At 39.8% G+C, this 19,003-nt stretch overlaps 1 protein-coding gene across 2 annotated transcripts in view; it reads right to left on the bottom strand.

The window, feature by feature from the left end:
• NRPA2 (nuclear RNA polymerase A2) overlaps positions 1–19,003 on the bottom strand; it is an 87,475-nt gene that overhangs the window by 49,615 nt on the left and 18,857 nt on the right. For both annotated transcript variants that reach the window (XM_087687910.1, XM_087687911.1), the window contains exons 2-14: positions 17,851–17,939; positions 17,608–17,727; positions 17,397–17,473; positions 17,161–17,224; positions 15,046–15,116; positions 14,884–14,961; positions 14,728–14,773; positions 14,450–14,630; positions 14,305–14,357; positions 14,011–14,084; positions 13,813–13,930; positions 9,539–9,626; positions 7,937–8,052 (exon numbers count right to left, since the gene is read on the bottom strand). In XM_087687910.1, the coding sequence (XP_087544036.1) occupies positions 7,937–8,052; positions 9,539–9,626; positions 13,813–13,930; positions 14,011–14,084; positions 14,305–14,357; positions 14,450–14,630; positions 14,728–14,773; positions 14,884–14,961; positions 15,046–15,116; positions 17,161–17,224; positions 17,397–17,473; positions 17,608–17,727; positions 17,851–17,939 (1,175 nt within the window). The remainder of the gene's footprint in view (positions 1–7,936; positions 8,053–9,538; positions 9,627–13,812; positions 13,931–14,010; positions 14,085–14,304; positions 14,358–14,449; positions 14,631–14,727; positions 14,774–14,883; positions 14,962–15,045; positions 15,117–17,160; positions 17,225–17,396; positions 17,474–17,607; positions 17,728–17,850; positions 17,940–19,003) is intronic.

The raw sequence follows: 19,003 nt of genomic DNA, 5'->3' as shown, positions 1-19,003 counted from the left end.
CACAACTCCATCTTCAGTCCTAGAGGGAGAGGCAATTGGATTTAAGTCCCCTATCTCAACTCTCCAAATATCGACCCTAATGGAGTTGGGACTAAAAGGCCACCTTGCCTTTTATATGTGCACGGGTGTGAACACACCCTTAGCACTTGTACTTTTATATATCTATCTCAAAAACCTAAAAGAGGTACACTATTGTACCCACACATCGCGCATCTCTCACTCTACTACTCTCTACTGCTTCTTACATTTTTCTCTCGATCTACCATTGCCATCGCTGACCATTGCATCTCCATTGTGCATCGGGCTAAAAGCATCGGTTACTGCAAGCACGCTTCCCCTAGCAACAGTTTAGGCACACGTTGAGCGTAGGTCACGTGCAGCAGGTCGTCAATCAAGCGACAGCTTCGACGACAATTTCCAAGTTCATCCTTTGGCAATTTTTGTGGGCTGTCATGTACGCGTAAGCATAGTTTGATGAATATCAACGATTGTGCATGAATCTACTCCCATAATTTGGGACTTCCGACATATGCTCAGAGATTTTACTCAGCTGAGAAAAAATTGTGAAATTTGCATTGCGGTTGGTACACCGCCCATGAATAATAGCTAGATGACAGCTATCCTTATCTACTCTAGTTCGTGGTTCAGTTAGTATGCCACCTTAGTTAGTTGAGTTTGGTTTGAGACCCATATATAGGGTTCTTTTATTTCTTTGTATGAGAGTTCTTTTTGGCTTACACAACTAAGAAGAGAAAAACTGTTTTCAGCCTCCACCTTTGTGTGTATTCGGGTTTCAGAAATTGGGACTTTTCATGTATTTGTGGAAATTGTACAATGACAAGTACAATTTCCTGAAATTTTGACACATTGAATCTTGTGCAACTTAGCGCTTTTGCAAAATTTGCAAAGCTTGAGTCAAATTTGGTCTTGATATGCACTTGCAGTACAATTTCTATGCAAATTGAGCACATTGGACCCCAAGTAAATTTTGGGGCTTTTGCAAAATTTGTGAAATTTTGGCAAAATTGGATTGTGGAATCTACTCGAGAGTTATGTCTGATGCAATTTGAGCAATTTGACAAAGAAATTTTGGGGCTTTTAACCGTCCATGTCAAATTCTTTACTCATAAAAGAGCTAAATCGGCAAAATAATTCAGCAAGTAAGTCTTCAAATGCATTACATACTAGAGGTGGATCCCAACACAGGGCACGTCTGAAAATAAAGCACACAGCAAGTCTCGTGAAAAAAATGTAGTGTGCCATCATTGTGGCAAAAAAGGATATGTACTCTTTGCTTCTTCTTTTAGTGCACAGTCATTGATTGCAAATTCTAATTATGACAAGCACACTTGGATTCTTGTTTCAGGTGCCTCATTCCATGTGACACCACACTGTGAGTGGCTTTCTAACTACAGTGGTGGTAGATATGGTGTTGTCCACTTGGGAAACAACTGCAAATGTGACATTACAAGGATTGGTAATGTGCAGTTGGCATTTCAGCATGATTCAGTGTTTACCTTGCATAATGTGAGGCATGTGCCCCAACTCAAGAAAAGCTTGATAAGCACAAGGCAGCTAGATGATGAAGGCTATCACACCACTTTTGGAGATGGCAAATAGAAGATATGTAAGGAATTTAGAATCGCCGCTAAAGGCTCTAAGAGTGACACTCTATATCCATTACATGTATCTAGTGTGCATGACCATGTTGTCACCGTAACCAAGCAGCCAAGTGTGTCTTCGTGGCATGGCCAATCGAGACACATGAGTCAAATTGGAATAAAAGTGCTTTCTCGTTGGCTTATTTGCCGTGTTTGAGGTATGCCGATTTTGACCATTGTGATCATTGTATATTTGGTAAGCATGCTCAAACGTCACATAAAAAGTCTCTTTTGTTAAAGTCTTCACTCTTAGAGTTGGTATATTCAAATGTATGTGAGATGCTAGGGTTGCCTCTAGGGGGGGGAGAAATATTTTCTCACGTTTGTTAATGATGCCACACGCAAAGTGTGGGTTTATCCGACCCATCGTAAAGACCAAACATTAGATAAGTTTAAAATTTTTCTAGCACTTGCTGAAAATATGACCAACAAGACATTGAAGTATCTTCACTCTAACAATGGTGGGGAATAGATGAAAAAGCCTTTCAAGCCTTTTGTGACAGCAAAGGGATAAAGAGGGAGCTCACTACCCCTTCTAATCCACCCCAAAACGTTGTTGTAGAGCATATGAATAGGACTATTCAGGAGAAGGTCCGTACCATGTGGTCTTATACTATGTTACCCCATGGATTTTGAGCAAAGGTTGTTATGACAGCCATACACTTGATAATTCGATCACTAAACATATCTTTGGGGAGGAGAGTCCCTCGAGAAGCGTGATCAACCAAGCCACTTTCATATGTACACTTGAGAGTAATTGGCTACGAGGCATCTATGCACATGCACAAGTGCCAAGGAACAATCCAACAAATTGGAGCCAAAGTCCTGTAAATGCATTTTCCTAGGATATGGTGACTAGGGTGAAATGGGATATAGGTTATGGGATCTCGAGAAAAGGAAAATTATACGCAACAATGACATTATCTTCCAAGAAGATTGCATCCATAAACAGCCCGAAAAAACTTAGAAAGTCAAAAGAGTTGTGTTCTGAGAAGAGATACCTATAGGACAGTAAAGAGTGCCCGCTCTACAACAACAAATACCTGCTGCAAATGGCCCTATAAATGCAAGGAATGATGCTCAAATTGATCAACAAGAAGCTGCCCATTTTATATCACAACTTCAACAAGAAAATGTGCCATTAGAACAGCCGAAACAGGCAGGACAGCATGCTGAACCATTTGAATAACAAGCTGTTAATTCAAACTTGCAAGCTGAATCGCCAGCTGTTAACGCTGGTCATACTAACTGCAGAAAGACTGCTTCATGGTATGTATTCACCTTCATAGAGGGAGCAGTTTCCTAGATCTACAAGCTACAAAAGTGTGTTGCATTGTCTACTACAGAGACAAAGTATGTGGCTACCATTGAGGCATGCAAGGAGGCTTTATGGCTTTCATGTCCAATGGAAGAGTTTGGAATTACCAAGATCCCCATCCTCCACTGTGATAGTCAGAGTGCAATCATGTTAGCATGGAACCCCATCTTTCATGCAAAGACGAAGCACATGCAGGTGAAGTATCACTTTATCAAGGATGTACTTGATAACAAAAGAATTGAGCTTGTCAAGGTACATACAAATGATAAACCTACAAATCTTCTCACAAGGGGCCTTCTAACAAAGAGGTTTGCTCATTGCCGATAGATGATGGGAGTTGGATAGTACATGTCTTTCAACTTTGTACATACTTAGACTTAGTTGATTCTTTTCCTCAACCTTACGGCACACTGCCTTTTGGTGGAAGGTTGTTGGGAATAAAGGGCCATGATGCCTTTTATATGTACATGGGTATGAACACACCCTTAGCACTTGTACTTTTATATATCTATCTCAAAAACCTAAAAGAGGTACACTCTATTGTATCCACACATCATGCATCTCTCTCACTCCACTACTCTCTATTGCTGCTCCCATTTTTCTCTCGATCTGCCATCACCATCACTGACCATTGCATCTCCACTATGTATCGAGCTCTTCAAATGGCTGAATTCAGCTTACATGACTAAGAGGAAGTGTAGGACACCAATTGATGTTTAGTCCATGTAAGCTCATCCAAGTTGTTATATGTAAGTACCAACATTCCCTCTTACCTGCCTCTGGTAGCTGTCTAAGGAGGTCAAAGACACTCTCAGATATCTATTGTCGAGAGCTTCTATATCTTGTGTAAGATAGTCATTACTCGAAAGAGTGTCTCCATAACCATGCGGTTCCAACTATCATAATGGTCTCTCTCTAGGCCAATCTAATTAGTGAGCCACCTTAATCATCTGTGATATAGGCTGGAACCCCAAGCCTCAACTCATACAAAAGAGTAGGTGTGACTAGAGTGTCAAATAATCATAGCTTAGTGCAAAGTTCATGTAGCTGAATATGGGTGCACTAGCTCTCCAAGGCCCCTAGTGTTGCATAGCCTCACGCTAGCCAAGCCTCAACTACCCCTCTCAATGAAAGTCTCATGCCAAAGAAAGTCACTCCCAAGTATACATATCCTCTCACATACTCCATTGTATATCCCCCACATTTGAACGGATACATAGATCGGGTCACCCATGTTGCCAAAATGTTGAATACCATAACTTTGGCTTTCCCTAGATTCATTATGAGATCTCTTATCTTTGCAAAAGATATGTAATGCATCTGACACTACAAGCCTTCTAATGAGTCTAAAATAAGTACAACATCATCAACAAATAATAGTATTCATATTAACACTTCAACTTAGCTAGCTCCGACTCCACCTCCCCTATCAATGTAGTCGAACATCTTATCTATGTATAGTTCAAATAGTGTGATTGAAAGTGGATATCCTTGTTTTACTTCTATAGTGTTCTCAATACTCTCAAGTATCCCCCTAGGTGTAGGCATACAGCTTGTCACTTTCTCATACAATGTGGAAAATTACTTTAGTTAATTCAAATTAGGTCAAATTTAGAATACTTAGTTAGTTTTCTCAGTTAGTATTTCACTACACTAAGGATGTCACACTGGATTGCATGTCTTTATGTTTTAAGATAGTTGAGATGTACCTATTCTTATGATCTGACTTATGGTTTTGGTTTATCTTTGTACGGGTACACAAATTATGATTGGGCAGGAGATCCTCATTGATCTTAACACCCAACGTTCCCATGGTGGCTACATCTTTATTTTGGATAGGCTCCCATTTCTTGGGCCAACTATAAGCAAGAGATAGTGGTAACTTCCACAGCCAAGTCTGAGTTAGGGCTCTCTTTGATGGTACCACCAAGGCCATCTACTTAAGGAGCTTACTAGCGGCTCTTCAATTCACATGTGTTGTACTAATTGTCCTCTAATATGACAACCAAAGTGTGATTGCACTAGCTAGTAACACTACCATTACACCTCGAATGCGGTGTGTTACAATGCATTTCCATTTCACCAAAGAGCAAGTTGAGCTAGATACCATATGCCTAGAGTTTGTGCCTTCATCAGATAAATTTGCAAACATATTGACCAAAGCGATCAATCAACCAATGCTATAGTACTGACTATCCAAGATCTTTGGAATGGTCGACTTTTGAAGAAATTATGGAGGATATGAGAGAGACCCATTCATTATAAGAATGTATGCAAGAAAATAATATTGATATATGATTAAGCAAATACATGATTTTATAGCTTTTTCAGCTTGAGACACTCACTTGTCTTTGCTTATGGGATATATCACACATTTGTATCTGGCCTCGTTGATTGCCACCTTATCCATCCTTATCCATCCACACTCATAGACCTCATTATATGCCTACACATAAATATGCTAACAAATCCCATCTTGATGTATAGTCGTTTATTGCCACTATCATTAGCAATGTGATTACAAAATAAGATTGCCCCCTCTGAATCCCCTATCATACTCATAAGTGTGTGGTCTGACTAAAATAGGATGTAAGCAAATGACATAGAAGTTTGTCCCCTTGGCTATATCATTGGTACCAACAATAGACATTACAATTGTAGGATGATCTAGAATGGTATCCGTTGCATGGAGATACATCATGAGATTCATTTGATTTGGATACATTATGATTTTGGAGTGGCCTATTTTCATTGTTTGCTTGCCCTCCATTAAAAGCACCTACTCACACTATATGTGAAAGTTGTATACTTGGCAAAATGCATCATGCTTGATTTCCCAAATGTGGATCTATGCGCGCTAATAAGAAATTACAACTTGTGCATAGTGATGTTTGTGGGACTATGCATGTCAAATCCATTGAATGATACTTGTACTTTGTTACCTTCATTGATAATATGACTCATCATTATTGGACCTACGCTTTGAGAAACAAATCAAAAGTGTTGAATGCTTTAAAATGTTCTTGGCCTTGGCTAAAAATGGCAATTGATGCAAGCTCATTACACTACCTACTGATCAAGTGGGGGAATATACGTCATTACTTAGCCTCCCTTCGTAAGATAATCATCGTCTCTATAATCTTGGTAGGTCACAAAGCAGCCGATGTGCACCCTTTTGCCTAATGCCCTAGATGCTTTGTGGTGAGATGCCTCAAAAAAAAGAAAGAAAAAGTGCTTAGGCTTGTTTACAGTCCCTTTCTGGTTCTAGATTTAGGCTTGAGAGGGGCTGTTAAGCTAAATTACCATTAGCTTTCATTAAACCCCAAAACTCAACTTAATTAATAAACTTTAACCATCCTTTTAAACTAGGAGCAATTCGAAAGAGTTTTAGTGTCCCATATATAAACCCTAATTTGTTGCAGATTTTGAGTGATCTACCTTCGCTAGCCCTACCCCATTTGTGGAGAATATCTTGGTAGAAGCTGCCAGACATTGCTTATACCCATCCAACACATGTTTCCAACCTCCCCTTGACAATTCTCACCCCCATGAGTTGTCACCAGCTGTTGCTTACCCTCCAGGAGCTTGCATTACAGTCTAGCAGCCCACATCATCTACATGTGTTGCTTCTGTGTCATCTCCAACTGCTGGCAACCACTCCAACAAAGCAGCAAAGCATCACAGTCATCGACAACTCATAATTTGCTATCACTTGCAAGGGAGAAGAGACCATCAAAGAGACTATCGACCTTGGAAGGAGTACTGGATGGTGATGCAAGGGCTGGTAGACCTCTTCTTCAGGTGTGAAAGTACACCCTCGATATGCTCCATATCATCAAAGGCTCGCTAAATACAAAATTGCATCTTCATCACTCTGGTCCAATGCACACTTATAGACAACCAAGGCAGCGTCACGTTCCACAAGCTGAAAGGATGTTGTACCTAGAGCACGCATTTTGCTGCAGTAAGGCTGCGTTTGACACTTCCCACTGCGTTTATCACTTCCTACTGCTCTCCTGCATGTCACCCAATCCTTGGAGGCTGTATTTTGTAGTTCTCTCTCTCCTCTACATATCTATCACTATTCCACATCCATACTACTGGGTTTACTGCTGCCAAACATCTTCAGAGACTGCTTTGCTGCATTTCAGGATCCATCAAGACTATGACACTCTCCAACTCATTACCTCTGCCTCAATCCTCCAAACACGAGTTTGGGGTACAATATTCCTTACATAGTGTGTTTTCTACATGAGCATTGTATTATACGAATTCATTCATTTATGATCTTCACTATATTCATTATCTCTAAGTTACCTAACCCTAACTATGTTATGTTCAGTTTATGCTTTGTTAGAGAGAGATGCCTGAGATTAACATGTCCTTCATCGACCAAGCAGTGGCGGCCATGGGACAAGCATGTGGAGTGTCCTCTCCAATACGATATGCTACACTTACACTTGGCATGCAAGGAGGACATGATTTCACCGTCTCGATTGAAAACTTGGCCTTATCCTTTTAGGCTACAAGAGCTTGCATTTTCTCCCTAATGTTCATGTGGATGTTATAATTTGATCACATCTCATTAATGAGAATGGCCTCCCAGCAATATCGACTAGCTTCTGCTACCAGTTGGACTGCAGTGAGCCGACATCATAGCTGTTGGGGCAAGAGAGAAGCAATGAGGTCGCCATTGGAGCTGCCTGCCTAGATCAGCAAATTTGGCCAACCAAAAAACAGTTGAGTAACTGCCCTTTCAAGACATCTTGGACAGACAAACTAGAGCCATTGATGACCATGTCATCAATTCTTATCACTGAATTGCAACTTTCACTCATGGAAACAGCATCCACAAGCAACAAAGATCGGTACTGTTTAGAGCTTACCACAGGTTCGACATCAAGGGTCAGCTCTGCAATAGTTCCAAGAAACTACACTAAAAAGTAAGAAACTGGACCTGCATAAGATCTAGCCCATGTAGGTTGGCCAAGTTTCCTGTGTTCAGGAGATACTCAAACTTTTTACCAATATCTACAGAGGGCGCCTTCTCCATCACCTTCTGTACCTTCTTCACTGCAAAATAAGATATGAATTAATGATTTTAGGAAGAACTCTACATGATGAACTGAGAGAAAAAATTACACTACCTCTCTACTTCACGCACATTACTCGCAATTACCAGAAAGACACAATGAAAATTCTCAAAGTATTAACATGCAAGATCTAAGCTTCCAGTTAATGTTTCTTCATTTTTCAATCCAAAAATCTAGATATGTACATCAACAATTACAGCTCAATGTAGTCACATGTCAGTGTGAGACATGAATTTTACAGGTCCACTGTGTGCTCCTGCAAGCACCCAAGCCACTAGGTCAAACAGGCTGAACTTAGAAGATAGCTGGGCCTACAGAATCAAAACACAAGCTTGTGTGGTCTTATTTGTATATGTAGATGAGACCAATGAGCAGTACCAGCAAATTAATGAATGAACCTTACGGTAATGGGAAGCAAACATCCATAAAAGGAACATAAAAGTCAGATTGATGAACTCCGAAATTAAGGTCTTTGGCGTATGAGATTCCATTGCAGCAAGAATGTCAGCTTTAACCGAGGCAACCTAGCTAAGTACAGCAGAGAGTGTGACACCAATCAAGCTATGAACAATAATAGCTAAATACACCATCAGCAACAAAGTGCCAAGTGGATGGAAGCAAAGCAGCAGCAACAAGAATGGTCAAATATAACAGTCTTGACTGCTAATGGAGAAACCTATGTCAGACAGGGTAGGCCTGCTTTGGATTTGGATTTCCAATGCCTGATGGCCAATCAATCCTTGAATAGTTTCTCTAGACAAAAAGAGCATTTATCCTGCTTTGCACACTTTGCTGTTTGTTCATGTTGCCTGTGTAATTTGAACAGCCAAATATAAATCAATTAATCACTCCGTTGTCTAGCGTTCTGATGGGTTATCAGGGGCATCTCTCTTATTCCCCATCACCGTACAATTGAGTGATTTCTTTTCAATTGGCAGAGATAGTGGAATGTAGTCTAGTGTGTCATTAGCCTCTCTTAATTGAGCTCTTTCTGCAGCTATTGGATAGGAGAAACACTCAACTTTAGACATTTAGAGCACATGTTATTTCCATTTCCAAGTCTTTACCATAGCTATCTGATAAGAAAAAGAAAAACTCCATTCAACCATAAAGACGCATATTATTTTGACTTTTGAACTTTTCTAATAGCTATCACACAATAAGAAAGAACAATGAGATGACAAGCTACATCAGTATAGATGGGAAACTGAACCAGTTCATGAATCGTACTCAAAAACAATTTGCTGATAACTGGAACAATCTTTAATACAGTAGACATCCTCCTTTTCTTTCACAGGTTGAAAAACCAAAGGACAAAGCTTTTATTCAATATAAGCTCAGTAGCTATCTTTCAACAAAATAAAGCAGGAGAAACTAACAAACCAAAGGCACAAGCTTTTACTAAACATAAGGTCAGCAGGTATCTTTTGCATATAAAGCAAACTGAGAGTATGGTACATCCTTACTATCATGAAGGTCAAATTCATGAGGTTTGTCTTCAAGCTCTTTTACCAAAACAGACTTGATCCTGGATAACCAATCTTGCATTCTTTCCTGAAAATTTGGCACAAGTAAGCTTCAGATGCCCTGTTGAACTGAAACTACTCTTTACTTCACAAGCAGATTTTGGCTATTTCAAACCCAAGAGCATGAAAATTTGGATCATAATCTCATGCACATATAAGAAAAGTATAGCTGTTAGGAAAGGCACCTCCATATCCCAGAAGGCAGATAATGAAACGGATACACATGATCCTACCTAACCTGAAGCATTCAAAAGTTCACTATGTAACACAAAGATCTATAAAGTAGATGGTAGAGCTAAACGAATCCATAGTCAATATTGGGCCAAACTTGCTAAAAGAACATGAGTAGGATATTTACAGACACAAGGAAAAAAACCAGGCAGTTTGAAATGCTCCCATAATTTATGATGAACACAGTCATACTGTATTTCAAGAAACGTTTGTGGAGGAGCTGCTCTTCAACAAATAGAGTTAGAAGAGCACCTTGAAATGTAGTGAAAAGAGCACCTTGGCCAACAACAGCAGGTTGTAGAAATTCTGATACACGATTTAAAAAATGTGGGGCTGCCTAAGCTGTTTAATATATTGCAAGTCATTGGAAGGGTGCTTGCTGTCGTTACTTTAAATGCAAGTGGTAATGTTGCCTTATCAGCTGAAAGTTGTGATAGGGCTAATGAAGCACTGAAGGCTAGGTAGAGTCATGCTGCATCTGTTTTCCTAGTTGGCAGAGCTGTTTCAGCCAAAAAAGCTAGTGCTGCCATTATAGCCACATGAAATGGAAATGGTGGACCCTGCCACCATTTCCAATTCTCATTACTTAGGAAACCAAGGAAGCAAGATCAAGAAGCCTTTGAAGTGATAAAAGGGCTAGGGGACAAAGAGACAAAAGGGAAACCCTGCTTCATTAAAAGTAGTCGAGCCTATAGTCTTCACTAAAGTCTATGAGCTACATTTTGTTCAAATACCACCAAAAATGACTTGAAAGTTGACCACGACCTGCTAAAATGGTAAGAAGTCTTCATTCTCTTCAAGATCTCTTCATAGAAGCTCTAGAATAGTCATGATTTGCTGATCACCGGCAATAGTGGAAGGCTGGTCAACAAAATGGACCATGTAACAACAGTCACTAGGCCTGGACAACTAGTGGAAGAGGGTGATGACCAAAACCTGCAAGACAAGGATCAGGCTGAATGTGTCAGAAGTGGATCTGGCAATGGAAGCATGAAAGAATGCTGAAATAAACTACTAAACATAAGACAGAAGAGAAAGGAAAGAGAAAACACAAGAACACTACAAAGGAGAACTCAAAGATGTGCTTGGGAAATGGAATCCATATACCAAACATGAGATAGTCACATACAACAATGAGTCACTAGGTGAGTGGGCACTAGCACCAACTCACCCTCTCCACAAGGCATGCACTAGATTTGCAAGTGAATGAATGTTTGTGTGGAGGAGGAGCCTAAATAAATAGGCAAAAAAAAAAAAAATGCAGATAATGCATCAGGTCAGCCAGCATTTAATGCTGATCGGCCAGCATAAAATGCCAAAATAATCACTAATGTGATAGCTAAAAAATGCCTAAATATCACTAGAATACCTGACTCAACCTAGACTCACACACAAGCTGACTAGACTACTAACACCCTCTTAGATCATAGGTGATTTGAAACAATACAATAATACAATGATAATGAGTTGACATAGTCACAAAGACCACTAGAATAGACCCATGGATATCCAAGAAGTGGGGCCACCACCAAGGTGCCTCAAAGAGAACCTAGTGTCGATGTCCATTATACCAAAACTTGAAAATAGAGAAGAATCGTAGCACCTCGCTGTGTTTGTTATCAATGCCTCACAATAGCATACATAAGCATCTTGTCAAAAATGCCTCTAAGCATATGTGAACATGGATTCCCTGCCTTTGGCCAAGATCCCCGAAACGTCTCCTCATGTCAGCTCAGACTAAGAGCCAATCTTGCTAAAACGCAGATAAAGAGAGCTGATCTAGAAACTCCTACTGAAAACGTTGGTATGCTATAGAAGAAAACATCCACTAGTAACCTATAGAAACTGCATGCACATGAAATGCAGCAAGGAGGGCTTAATCACTTGCTGAACAGGTCGCCCAGCTTGAATAATAGCCACCAAGGTGCAGCAAGCAGGAAACAAGCCGTCCTCCACTATTTAATGCAAAACGCAAGTCTACAATCCCCAAACTGGTGATCAAAATGGTTGGAACCATGAATAGAGTGCTTCTCTTCGAAATCTCCAGCTCCCACACAACTTTGATACCATGTGAGAGTGCGCAATGAAAAGAGGAAAGTGAACACAGAGAGGAGACACCGAGAGAGCGCAAGAGAGAGAAGGAACAATGTGACTACAAATGCTGAAGGTACAAGGCTGCAACAATTAGCCCCAACACGCAGCTCTACACGTCAATGTGGGCACTAGATGGTAGACAAGCCACCTGTACATAGGCAAAAGTGGCAAAATCCTAAATAGGGTCTATACATGGTCAAAGTGCCCAAAAAAAAAAAAAAAGCACTAATGTGCCCTCCATCTAAAGTGTCTAAAACACATAAAATGATAGACATTGGTCTACAATACACATAACGAACCCATTTTGCCTAGATTGTTCTTCTTGCAACAAAACAAAAACCAACTCATCAAATGGCATTGGATTGCCTTTCGTTATCAATTGAAAAGTAGATGTAAAAATCTGATAAGAAGCAAGAAGACTATCAAGAACAATCTGCACAAGTGAACTGTTTAGCAAGATCTCATTTGCAAGAATCAACTACTCCATAAGCTCTTTGAGCTTTGTCAAAACATTATCCATGGAGTCACCTTCATCCATATGTTCACTCTCTAGTCACTTAGGCAACTAAATAACAAAGGCCTTATTTTTTTCCTGATACAGATGTGCAAGAGTACCCCAAGCATCCTTAGCTATCTTACATGAGCAAATATGCAGAATCACGGTGCATTTAACAAGCAATGCAATCAAAGCAAAACTTTGCATCTCTACCATTCCAACGAGTCTTCTCAAGAGTAGGTGATGGTGGTGCTCTAGCATTAAGTGGAGCAAAATTGGAACCTCCTACATCCTCCAAGTTCAAACAGCACCTAATCTATATTGCTTTTAAAGTACTTGTAGTTTCTAAAACACCACCAAGACGTCGTTCAATTCTATGTATAATATTTCAAAACCCTTTTGCAACCAACACATAATGCATCATATAAGCCATAGCAAGGATAATTAGTTTCATCAAACTTTTCCTCAACCAACATACTGAATACATCGTTGTTTCTAGCCATGGCCATTGATTGTACTTGATCCAAAGATTGCCTATATAGAGGGACAGTACCGGCAGTGGTGCAAATGGAGACCAAAATGAACCCAGATCAAAAAATTGACAATGCCCAGTCCTTAGAAGCACTCCCTAGTATATGTTGACCTATGAACACTCATTGAATCTCATCCCAATTGCAGAAAATCAAGCAACGGATGTTGATGACTCTAACCAAGAGGTTGAAGCCTGCTCTGAACCAATTGTTGGAGTTATGTTGCATGACTGCATGTACACAGCTTGGAGAGAAAGAAGCTTGAGGGAGTACAACTCAAAATGTATTGAGAAGTATCAATAGAGAATATTTACAAAACTTAAGCATGCCTTAAAAGTGAATAGACATATATACAAGGCCCGGTGAAAAAACCCTCCTAAAGAGGGGAAAAAATGCCCCAAGAGTGCTAACTTTGTTCACACACATCACTACTAAAATATGGTAACATGAAAACATCATTTTCCCATTTCCAGCCTTAGAAATGGCTATTGCTTGTGACTATGGCTGCTCTTATTCTACTTCATATAAAGCAGGTTATAGAGATGGCTGATACTTGACTTCAAAAATGCAAGTCTGCTTGAGATTTTAATTTATTGCAAGTCATTTACAGAGGGCTTGCTGCTGTTGACTTATTGACTGCAAGTGCTAATGTTGCCTTATGAACTGAAAGATGTGACAAGGCTGATGAAGTGCTTAAGGCTAGGGAGAGTTGTGCTAAAGCTGTTTTGCTGATTGGCTGGGCCATTTCAGCCTAAAGGTAGGCACTGCTCTAAATCTGATTTTTAGTTCCATTTAATACAAACTACGGCAACATCTCTGATGCAGTAATGGAGAGTAATGAGAAATCAACAAACATAACCTGCCTTGGCATACATGGTAAGAAGATGGCCTGGTAGTAATACTTCTTGATGCTGGAGTGCATCCATATTGTCAGGTGTTGTTGTACGATCAGCCAAGGCAAAAAGCTTTTGTAACATGAAACTGTAGTACAGAAAGATGAATATAACCAATCTGAAAAAGTGTTAAATCCTAGAAAGTCATTAATGCACAAAGCTACTCACATGAGAAGGTTGAACTTGTCAACATTGCTGTCAAGATGCACAAAAATAAAGTCTTCAATTACTCTCTCTCCAACCTACAGGGAATAATAATGTTTATCACCATCCATGATTAACTATGAGGTTTGAAACCTCACAAAACTGGATGTATCCATAAGTAAACTGCAAAAGTGGAGTGTATCCTGCTGTCCTCAATCCACGGTAAAGAACAAAGACACAAGCAGAAGCTTTTATTCTGATTTTGTAGTAATTCTGTTTTCACTATTATTGGCCTGGAAAATGGAGAAGCAATATTACCACTGCTGAAGGTTGGTCTTCAACTCCATCTAACACTGGAGCAAACCGCTCCCCTGATAATACAGGAAATTTTTTACCAGCCATTCTGTGTCAAAATTTAAAAACTGAACACATGCCTGACCTTTCTTAAATGATCACTATATACCTATGAATTCCAGGCACTGAGACCTTGTTAATAAGCCAAGTTTGTTAACTTCCTCTAATATTATCTGGGCTCTCTGAATCAGCAATTGTGTCCCAACTGCACCTCTTTTACCTACATTACTTTCATTATAACTAGATGTCAAAAGTTCAAAGATCTCCTTGTCTTGTGTATTGGACAAAGCCTGCAAGTATCAAAGGATATATAGTGGGTAAAATTCATTGATGGAGAGGGGCTTTCTAACAACTGATCCATGACACTATGAGAGAAGTATGATAAACCTTCAAGATTATTCCCACAGGAATCAAAAACTCCTGGCGCCGAAGCCTGCTTAAAATATCCAGTATGAAAGCCTTAAAAGTGTATAACAGAAAACAGCACTACAAGAATAATGTCAAAGTAGCACATTTAGTGTTGTACAGTACTAAATTACATACAAGAACCCCAATGCAGCACTCCCATACTGCAAGTAATACAACCGCATCGTAACAGTTGATTGATCAGGCCTCACACACCTATATGTCAGCTTTGAGATTGTCATATATGATGCCAAAACAGTTGAGAAAGTAAACAAAGAGTGGCCATCAACAAGCACTAACCTTATCATAACACCCATGTCTGTATATGATGGACCTCTGGACTTGAATCCATTTCTCCTTATTGCAACAACCTAATGAACATTGTTTTCAAACATACACAACAAAGCACAAAAAGAGAGATCAGAATCATATCATCCACTTTAACACTGCTTTAAATTTTTATAGAGGCACCATCAAGGATGTTCCATAAAAGAAGGATACCCCTCCTCCTTTCTTATCCTACTTGCAATATCTCATGACAAGTAAAACAAAATACGTTCTCTGATAATCTTTTTTGCCTTCTCAATATGCTTTGCAAACAAATTTCATGTGGATTATATGACACTATGTTGATAATATTGCATGTTTTCAAAGAAAAGACAACCATGTATGAAAACTAGAACACCAGAGGCAGCTATAGTGTTTACTTCTTGAATGAGATAAAAGGAGGAGGTTAATGCATAGGAGATTATTATAATGCTCTGCAAACTCAAGTTCTGTCCTGAAAGTGGATGCAAGAATGGAAGCATTCCAGAGGTCCCGCTTCTTGCCACCGTAATAGGATTGAGACTTCTTCTTCTTCTGCCGTATGTCACCCCTCTCTAAAACGGAAACATCTGAAGCACAAAAACCTGAAGCCGAACATAGCAAGTCTCCAACATAGCACCTGTAGAAGAGTAAAGAATGTCTGCATGCTGACCATTAGGAGGAGATGCAAGAGGAGCCATGATCAGGGAGATACAAAGAAGATGAAGAAAGACGAGATCTTCAAGGAGAAAAGTACGCCAAAAATGCAGACTCACAAGGATTTCATAGGCTCAAAGCAGTAAAGAAAGCACATGGAGAAAAGATCAACAATAACTAGACTGTAGTGAAACAGACCAAACACAGTCAAAACAAATACAGTCAACAACTGCAATAAATGCAGTCCATCTGCAGGAAAACAGGGTGCAATTGAGCAGAGGATGGTCGCCTAGGCTGGAAAGCAGTTGGACCCGCAAGAATACTCCAATCAGCAGCAGAAAAGCCAAAACTCAGACTTGAAAAAGTAGAAAACAGCAGCAAGAACCTTGATCCTGAAATCCGATACCATGTCAGAAGTGGATGCAGTAATGGAAGCATATACATATGCTGAAATAGACTGCTGAACACAGGACAAAGAGAAAAGAAGAACACTGCAAAAGAAGAGAACTCAAAAGAAGACTCCGGAAACGGAATCCATATACCAAGACATGATACAATCACATACAACAATGAATCACTAGCTACACACGCATTGGTACTAGATCATCTCTCCTCTAGGACCTCCAAGTTATGAATGATCTGACTGAGGAGGAGCACCACAAATATATAGGCAATAAATATGCCAAAAACAACAACTGGCCGGCTAGCATAAAATGCCACAAAAAAGCACAAATAAAATGCCTGAAATATCAGTAATGTGCCCACCAGCCCAATCTGGCATGCACAGACTCACACATGAGCTGACATATCTGCTAACAGTTCTCCACCCAGTTAAGTGCTTACCAGACATGTAGCTATCATCATGTTACTGTCAAAATCAGTACTCTGCAAATATTCTACAAAGTGGAGGAAGCAATAGGAGGATCTCATTACCAATAAAGGGAAGGAACTAAAGTGAGGCTATTAAAATCCATCTGCAAAAGATTTCATCCTAGGCATTTTGCTAGACTTGGCAGGTAAATTGACTCGCACCACTGTAAGCACTGCATATCATCTTAGAGAATTGCAAAATATATGGTGGGCAGATGGTCACATGACACTAGAGGACACAGAGGTAAACTGTAAATATATTCCACTGTCAGATTAGAATATGCCTTATGCAGTTCCTGAGGTCACTATTTTTCTTACCTCATACACACATAGGAAGGAAAGAAGAAAATAGGCTGTATTAACATCCTCTAAGGTGCCTCCAAGGTGCATAGGACAAAACAACACACATCAAGATTTTAGTTACAATTCCCTGGGGGGTGTGAATTGCACAAATAAAAGAAAATCTGACTGCTAAAGCTAGAAGAGTCATTAAATGCATCCTGACCCTAACACAACTTAGTGCTTGGCAACAAATTGGCTTATAGTTCAAACAGCTATGAAGCAGCACATATTTTGACTTACATGGTTGCGCTTGGTCACAACAAGAAGCCGAATTATGCGCTCATTTCCATTGCAAATGAAATACCTGCCAAGTTGTGGTCACTTCAAGAGCATGTGATACTCCTTTACCAAACCATCCCATGAATGTATGAAACTACAAGCAGACAAATAGCTTGCTTGCAAAGAGCCTTTATTCAAAAATATTTTTGAAGATAAGCAATTAAAAACCATTTCTAAGAGCATGATTATTTTGTTACCCGCCTATTTCTGAACCTTCTTCCTTGAAGGAAATCAATTGTCGATGATCAGCACCCCTTAAGTGGCAAATACTGGACTGTTGAAAGGTGAAACAATCAAAAAATACAAATCATTTTATTTAGCTGACATATAAAAGTCAAACAAGAAACTGAAGGAAACTTCTCTACACAAAAGTATATGAAATTCTGTAAAAGAAAAGGATTATCATACCATAATCATTACAGGTATGCGGCCAAATGAGTAGTTGAAGCGCATAACTGCTTGGTCGTTCCATTGAAAACAAACATCCACTGTAAACAATCCTCTATAAGTAGTCCCAGCTTGTCGACACTGGAAAATGTATCATGCACGAAACTGATAAGCTGGCTAAGCAAACAAGCTTTACTTGTCCATGATCCAAAACATATGCTCTGCTTGACTTCATTTAAGAAATGTGAATAACAAGCCCAATACCTCCAATGGTCGCAAGCGTTGATCTAAAAATTGGGTCCTATCCCTGTCTTCCTTCATTGGAGGGCTGATTACAGGCCTCTCAATCCAGAGTTCACTTTCTAGTTAAGGTAATCCTTTTTTGCATGTACAAACATTATTCTGTCTATGGCATGAATCACATTGAATGAAATCAAACAAGCCCACATGACAAGGATCTTAACAGTAAATCTGTACAAATTGTTGAAAGATCTGTGAATGGCATAAAGCCCAACTTCCATTCCAAGGGCATAAATCACAAATTTCAGATGACTTTCAATCACACAATCTACTCTTACATCAACCTATGAACTTAATGAATATCAATCTTGCAGACCCACCTCAACTGATGTGCATGTGCACACGTGTGTGTTGCAAGCCCAACGGTTAGGCTAAGATTTGCAGTGGCATATGAGACTAGCTCTAAGGCTAGGGAAGTCTTTGAGTTAGGACAAGCGATTGATAACCTGGGCAAGGGTCACATTGATGCCAAGGTGTCCACTTGTTTCAGTTGCCAAGTCACCTTCCTTATATAGAGTGGCATGTGGTCTGCACACACTCAGACTGATGATTGGAGAGCCCTGCATGTAAGAGTCCCAACACCTAGTGTGTTTCTCTAGAGATGTTTGCACGCACTTCTTGAATCCGTCATTGCAAAGCTTCTGTAATAGAAGCATGGTGGGGAGACAATCCACTCATAAAGTCACAAAAGTTAGAACAAAAATCAGCAGTAAGTTTATGCACTGAGCTTTCCAGAAATATTGTGCTTCCATGGTATTCAAATTTACATTGCCACACCATGTAAGAATAGATTATAGGGTAGTAGAGGGGGCTGAATAAAGCAGAGTGTTAGAGATGATCCGCTTTATTATTGGACAACATGGACCATCTCAAGCTCTTTTGATTGACACAGTTCCAAACACAATACGCATCCACAACCAATCTCCAGCCATGATTGTTCCAAACATTGACTCTATATGAGCTTATTTTTCGTCATAAGCATCCTATTGCTCAATTCAGGGCCTTTGGATCTTCATAAAGGCTACAAGGATGGGCACTCCTTGTTACATCCTTGAACATCTAGATGGGTGCCAGTAGCATTGGTCACAGTGATCATGAAGTGACTTGGTGCAAATGC

Source organism: Lygodium microphyllum, chromosome 11 (assembly GCF_053477565.2).
Source record: "Lygodium microphyllum isolate KBCC chromosome 11, Lygodium_microphyllum_v1.1.10, whole genome shotgun sequence".
In the NCBI taxonomy this organism is placed as follows: domain Eukaryota; kingdom Viridiplantae; phylum Streptophyta; class Polypodiopsida; order Schizaeales; family Lygodiaceae; genus Lygodium; species Lygodium microphyllum.
Note: the sequence above shows the minus strand (reverse complement) of the source record. Positions and strands in the feature narration are given on the sequence as shown.